Genomic DNA, 7,312 nt, shown 5'->3' with positions numbered 1-7,312 from the left:
GCGGATGGTCCGTTCCAGGATTGTCCGACGATGGGTTTCCTGATGATGCACCAACCCGCTCTCCTCTTTCAGTCTCATTTTGCTTGCGGTTAGTTCTATCTTTTAGTCTAGTTATCTTTAGCAAGTGGATGCTCGATACAGAACTTGAAACCAGACTGATGTATTTCCGTTGATTGCAAAATTAATGGAAAGGGGTTGTGAGCCCGGTTGGAAAAAAAACTGGTATCATGCCCCAATCACATATCCTGGCTCAACCTCTCTAAAAATCGTGGCCATGCCATTTGAGACCCTGACCATCAACCTGAGTCCCACCCCTCGAAAAAAAAATTCAAGCTGAGTCCCAATGTTAGAACATGCATATATTTTTTGTGTGTGGAAGAACATACATATTTGTAGGCTATCTTGTTCAAATTCACGTTCTTTTGTGTGTAAATTCCCGTAAACAATATATCAAAGGCATTCGATAAAAAAGAACAATATATCAAAGGCACATCACACATGGCAATTTTATTGGAAACTCGCACGTGCGTTCATACGTGTACGTACGTACCGCTGAGAATACATGACACGTCTGAGTATGTACTACTACACGTAGTATATGTGTAGGTTATATGTTTACGTTCTGCCGCTAGCTAGCTCATCATGGGCAGAAGACGATCTGGAGCCGGCTGCCGGCGGCGGTGCATGAGTGGTCGTTGTACTTCACGTACGGGAACGCGTCGTGGCACCCGTCCTCCCGGCACCGGAGCGCGTCGCCGGAGCTGCACGTGAGATCCATGGGCAGGTTGAACCCCTTGTCCAACGTGATGCCGTAGTGGTAGAAGCCCTCGGAGATGGCGACCTGGGCCTTGGTCGCCGGCGCCGCAGGGTCGGTGCTCCGGCACCGCAGCCCGCTGCCGCAGTCCGCCGTCTGGCACCGCCCCCTGCCTGCCGCGTCGAAGGAGCAGCCCGTGCGCCCCCATATGTCCGCGGTGTAGTGGATCGCCGACGCGTCCACGGTCCAGTTGGCTCCCGGATGGAGCTCGGTGCCGAGGCCTGCGGAGGCCACCGCCGGCCACACCGTGAAGGAGCACCGGTTGGTGATGCTGAGCGGCGTCAGCGTCGATGTCGCGCTGGCCCCCGCGGCGAGGGCCGCGACCACGACGACGAGGAGGACCGGAGTGGCGCTCGCGCTTCCGGCCATTATATTAGGTGGAACTGTGGGTGGGTGTGTGCTGGGACTGAGCTCATGGAGCTTGGCGTTTATATAGGGTTCGTGATGAAGATGTCGATCATCTCACCGAGCTAGCTACTTTGGAGAACACTCATTCAATTCAAAGATGGCTACCTACCTGGACGACCTTTGTTGGGTCCGACTTTTTTCCCTTGTGTTTCGTTCAAGATAACTCCTACCGTGTGTAGTGTAGTGGTGTCATCTAACTGCACAGATTGAATACGCATGCACCCATCGGATACATAGAAGGGCCAAAGAAAGAAGACGCTTATCTCCAGGCCCGAAAATATCGGGTGACCTAAGAGGACGGTGGAGTAAATTAAGGACGGGGACGCACCGACATGGTGGAGTTACTCAAGCTCGTCTAGAGTGCATCTAAATGAGACTTTATTAGATTCAAAAAAAAAGATGAGACTTTCTTAAAGCATTTTCAACAAACCATCAAAGAATGAAAAAAACTGATTTCACTTTATTGAAAAATATTTCACTCATCTAAAAAAATGATTTCACTTATTTCAAAAATCATATTTCGCTCATTTTCAAAACACTGATTTCAATCAATTGAAAAACTCAATGAATTTTGAAAACTAATATCACTCATTTCAACTAACAGATTTCACACATTTAAAAAATATATATTTTTTCACTCATCTAAAAATACTAATTTCACCCATTTCACATATTTCACACAATTTAAAATAATAATTTCAGTCAATTAAAAGAATAAATTATTTAAAAAATCACTCAATTCAAATAACATATTTCAGTAATTTTCAAAAAAAATCAATCATTTCAAAATATTGATTTCACTCATTTCAAAACGATTATACTACTCATTTGAAAAAACTTATTTCACTCATTTCAAACAATGATTTAACTTGAGAAAAATATTTCTCTCATTTGTTTCTTGCTCCTGCTCTCGAAAATATCTACTCGCCTGGACGGTTTTTCTGTTTGATAGTACATGATTATTATGTTTCGACCGGCTGGTATGTCCGGCTGAACACGCCTCCTCGCCGCGTTCAAACGACCACAGACTGCCTATATCCCCTAATAAAACCAGCGCATGCACCGAGAAACCTACTCTGGCCACACGTATGTTCGCGAGCCGCCTGTTATTAAACACAACGCCGGTTGGCTTCGGCCGTCTGTTAGCTATTTAAACGGTGTGATATGTCTGGCAAAAATTTCACCACACTCTGCTCCCATCTTGAGGAGTGTAGGCTTGCTCCAGGCTGGCACACGGGGAGCACGGCGGTACGTGCATCGTGGCTGCCATGGATGACGCAATGTTGTACCGTTCCTCCCGTGTTCGGGACCGCGCCATCCGCCGTCAACGTACGCGTAACCGCGACCTGCCTATGGAGAAATAAGACGGCTTCACGGAGATGGACGAAACGGTGGCCAGCACGTCTGCGATCGCCACCATCATCGAGAAGTAGAATACGGGAGACCACCACCGCCTGTGTCCCATGAAGGCCACCACCAAGGCGACAGTGGCGTACACAACCAGTGTCTTGCCTGGCTGCAGGCCATCAACGTCCCCTTCCACTCCGGCTGAAGCACATCGCGGGGTTCCACTTCGATGAGCAGTGTTTCCAGACATAGGGAAGCGAGCCGCCCTTTCAACTGAAGCATATACCTCCGGGGATCACGGCAGTATGGCAAGCGGGCTGTTGGACATGGCAAAGACAATGGAGATTCACCGCGGCTAGCCATAGACTAGTTAAGGGTATCCGTGTCGTGCGCATGGCTATCCGCGGGCACCGGCCGTAGACTAGTTTTACCTTAATCTAGTATAGTTTTTAATTAAAATATGTCTAAAATGAAATGAATGTCGCCCAGTTTATACGAAATCCGCTCGTGTTTGCACAAATTTTGTCCGGTTGCTTAAAAAAGGTATCGAAATGTATGCGGGCAATGTTGGATGGTTGGCTCCCACATCCATATCTGTGTACTGCCCTTCGCGGGTCTCCGTTGGAGGTGCCCTTATATGCAGTCATGTTGAGACCCTTGTACTGCCCAAAGCCATCGTTACATTTTCATTTGAAAAGCAGATAGCCTAGACCACGGCATCGTTATTATGCACACAACCATCTATTATAAATCAAACATACATGACGGGTTAATTATAAATAAGGGAATCTACTGAACATTATAACTGCATGAGGGGTGAACTCGAAAAACCAGAAATATGCTAAAAATCCTCAAAAAGGAAAAGAAAGATTTGTCCATTAATTTTGCACAACTATCCCACGAAGAAGCAATAACCATTAGATCTTCATAAATTTATGTGGATCTATAATTGATAGACGTGTAGCCGTCCTTTCTGTGGTGACCACGACCCCGATAGCGACTCATGTGCATCTATCTAACATCAGATTCATCCAGCGACTACCGTCGGCTTTTCGGGAAATATTGACACTGATATAGTGTGAAATCCGCGCGCTAGATGTTATGCGCGACGTCCACGCTCATACACTTCATGCTGACTAATTAAATGGATGATCAGTATCCAATGACCACAACAACACAAATTAGTAGCATCAACATAATGTTGGAATTATGTGTCCTGTAACTATATTCAAATTACTAGAAATCTTATCTGTATAAGAGATGAACTCTTTGGAAAGACAGTATAAGAAGGTCCCTACCCCTTAGCCTTAGAGATGTGAATTCTGAACGGCATCACGGATAAGCGCAGAGGAATTAGAGGATAGACCGAAAACCCTAAATTTCTAACATAGGCATCATGAGCTTAGGTTCGTTCGCATCATGCAATCGCCAGCGCGATCGCTAATCCGCTTGCTATTCTATGGACGTGGTCGTTGCTCGTAAATCCGTTGGGTACTCTACCGCCGGTCAACTCCGCTGGAAACCACGGTTGTGTTCCGCTGCGCATCCCCCAGGTGTGGCACGTCCGCTGACCGCTGGTATTGATTTGTCGCTGGTCGTCTCCATTGGGTTGCTGTGTCTCTCCGACCAAGCTCCCGTTCCGGCCGCGTGTACTACTACTTGGCGTGGGATCTGCTATTAGTACAGATTGTTTTTTCTCTATCAAATTGCTACGTGCACTGGAGGATCATCAGGTTGCTTTCTCTGCACGGGAATCAAAGAAGTACTAGTGCTACGCTTGATCTCCCGATCTGCTGTGCACTACATGGGCGATGCAGTGCGCTGCGTGGACCTACTCAAGTGCGAACTCTTCGGAATTCCACATGCTTCATCACGGAATCTGCAGCGAAACACGCAGCTTCACATATTAATCTGCAAACGTGGATCGAGGTCTTGGGCCTGAACGTGGAAATCGAAGAAGAAATTGCTCGGTTGGAGGTTGTCAAACTCAAGAAGGAATTGAGCCTACCAGCGACTGATTCACTCGAATTGGAATTACTTCGGGCAAGTCCGTATATCGACTCCCTTCACATCACAATCTCTTGGACAGGTCACGGTTGTTTCAAACTATATGCCAAGGAACCAGTGCTGCTTTTGTAAGTAACGATTTCGTGATCAAATCAGAAGGGCGATCGCTGTCGACGGTCAGCCGCACTCGACGACGTACACCGGAATTTGGTGTTCACTGCAATGCATACTCTTGCGATGAGGAATAAACAGGCTAAATACACACCACCATGCCGGTTGTGTCTGCGCTGCTAGCTGTTCTGCTAGCTTCTTGATTACACATAAATTTGATGCCGGAAAACGTTCAAGGAAGAGAAGGAATTAGACACGTTACTTTTGGTACACATGGAAGACGAAATTTTGTGTTTTAGGACAATGGTTTTCTTTTCCAGTTTCTTCGTCAGAAGTTGACGTCAGTTGTTTTTGGAGGAAGTGGGAGACACTCCATGAAAAAGGAATTAATAGTTTGACTTAACGCAAGGAATACAAATATACTCCTTGGAAGATATTTAGGAGGACTCTAGATCATAAATGCGTGAACGGACTGCACCGAGCAAATGATTATATATTGACTATTGCTATGATGGAAATATTATGCGGAAAATTATGCATACTGGAAAGGGATTTCGGAGAAGTGTTATTGTTGAGCATTACTTGTTTATGGAGGAAGATGGCATTCACTCTGAGGATAAGGAAATTTTCTCTTCATTTGTCGGTATGTCTAATGATAATATTTGCACAATACATTTGTGGGTACTTTTTCAAATAGTTGGATTATGGTGTTTGTTTATATACCTCATATATTTGTTGGAATACAATGAGTTGGCATAGAACAATTCCAAAGGAAAATTGATGTACTTGGGAATTAATGCTAATTTTGATGTACTTTGGATTGAAATTATGCCATCAACAACTCCCTTGTGGAAGAAAACTATTGCTGTTATAGGACATGTTATTTAACTTCAATGAGAAGGGATTTAATTTATTACGCCGTCTTGGAATCTATTGATTATGACATAGTATTTGGAAAAGGAAGAGTGGAAATATTGCTCAGTGGTTAACTTAGTGCATTTTTGGATTTTTTTTCACACAATGATACATCTTTCTAGATGTCCATTGGAAGTTGGCAAACCAAATTGTTTATGTTTGGCGAAGATAACTCCATACGGAGGAATATCAACAATGGGAACACATGCTTGAAATCTTACTATCTACATCATCAATGACTTGGTCACATATCTTGGAACTAGATCAAGAGGCTTATTGATTCTGGAATTTTAAACTTTAGTGGGAGGACTATGGTACATGTGAAGCACATATGATTTTTTAATACACCTTGTTTATTAAGGTGGAAGGTGAGTAAAGGGCTTCACATTGTTTCTTGTTTTTATATAATTATGGCATTTCTTTGTAATCCCCACTAGAGGTCAGATTATTTATTTCATCTCACTTCTTCGATGATTACACTTTTATATGGTTATGTTTATCTTTTATTGTACAAGTCAGACTGTTTTATTGTGCTGGTCACATGTTATACTGAAGTGGAAAAATCAGTTGATTAAATAATATCATAGTTTTAACAACTGATTGGTGGGGGAAGTACACTTCAGGAATATATCGTTTGTATGTAAAGAGCATGGAACTATTCACCATTGTAATATACCATACACTCCACAATTGAATGGAGGAACTGAATGTTTTTCATACTCCCTTGTTTGTTTGGAAGGAATCATTGCATGCTGTCATTTGTTGAAATCATTATCCATCTAGCACAGTCACTTGACTGGAAGGAAATCTTCTATTTTGACATGAAATTCTCAGTATTACAAAGCGCACACCAGATTTTTTTTATGGTTATTCTACTGGATCAAAGGGTGTTTCCTTAGTCATCTGGAAAAGGAATACTGGTGGAAAGTAGGAGCACAATTATGTTTATGGATAATGGTGGAATTATCGGCAATCATATTAGAATGTAATCTTGACCCCAATGGAAAATACAAGTGAAACTTCTACACTAATATGCTTAGGATTAGTGGGAGGAATTGGCTTGGAATATCATGTCTAGATTATTGTTATGTGTTGTTGGGGGATGTCACTCTACATTTTAGAGGAATCAATAAATTCTCATAAGATTTTTTTTACCCATCAATGTCAACTATGGGTGGAAGAAATGTGGGAAAGAATATACTCAATGAGGAATTATATAGTTTGGGAACTTATAATCATACCAAACAACCGCAAGCCCATTGTTTATAAGTGTTCTATTAATTTATTTGTGAGGAAATTTGTCTCATTGGAATATTATAATGGCACTCTTGTTATTCAATTCTTCACATAGAGGGAAATATACTTTTTGTAAACTCTCTCTCTCTTGAAATTTTGGGAAAGAGGAACTAAAGACATGGTTTGCTAGTTGAGTATCTTCATGTATGGTCTTATAACAAGCTTCACATCAATGGAATAGCAGGTCATATGGTTTTCTAAATGAAGCAAGACGGTCATCTACAAATGTAAGTGTAAAGTATTTTGCATTACTATTGTATACGTTAACATTGTTTTGTTGTTTACAATGATAACGCCACATTGATGGAAGTGAAAGCTTGGTCATCTTTTAACTTTCATATGAAAGGAACATTGGAAACATCCTATGTTTCACGAGTGGAAATACATAGAAAATATTTTGAAGTGTTTATCTAT

At 42.6% G+C, this 7,312-nt stretch overlaps 1 protein-coding gene across 1 annotated transcript; it reads right to left on the bottom strand.

Moving 5' to 3' along the window:
- Window positions 1-479: 479 nt before the first annotated feature.
- Window positions 480-1,238, bottom strand: LOC125555465 (thaumatin-like protein). Its single transcript, XM_048718411.1, has one exon. The coding sequence runs from the start codon at window positions 1,181-1,183 to the stop codon at window positions 641-643; it is 543 nt and encodes a 180-aa protein (XP_048574368.1). The 5' UTR covers window positions 1,184-1,238; the 3' UTR covers window positions 480-640.
- Between the last annotated feature and the right edge of the window lie 6,074 nt (window positions 1,239-7,312).

Source organism: Triticum urartu, chromosome 5, assembly GCF_003073215.2.
Source record: "Triticum urartu cultivar G1812 chromosome 5, Tu2.1, whole genome shotgun sequence".
Taxonomy (NCBI): domain Eukaryota; kingdom Viridiplantae; phylum Streptophyta; class Magnoliopsida; order Poales; family Poaceae; genus Triticum; species Triticum urartu.
This window is presented reverse-complemented; position numbering and strand designations above follow the sequence as displayed.

What these genes read in the sequence shown, in the direction of transcription:
- LOC125555465 (XM_048718411.1), bottom strand. Translation starts at nt 1,183, where the DNA reads ATGGCCGGAAGCGCGAGCGCCACTCCGGTCCTCCTCGTCGTCGTGGTC.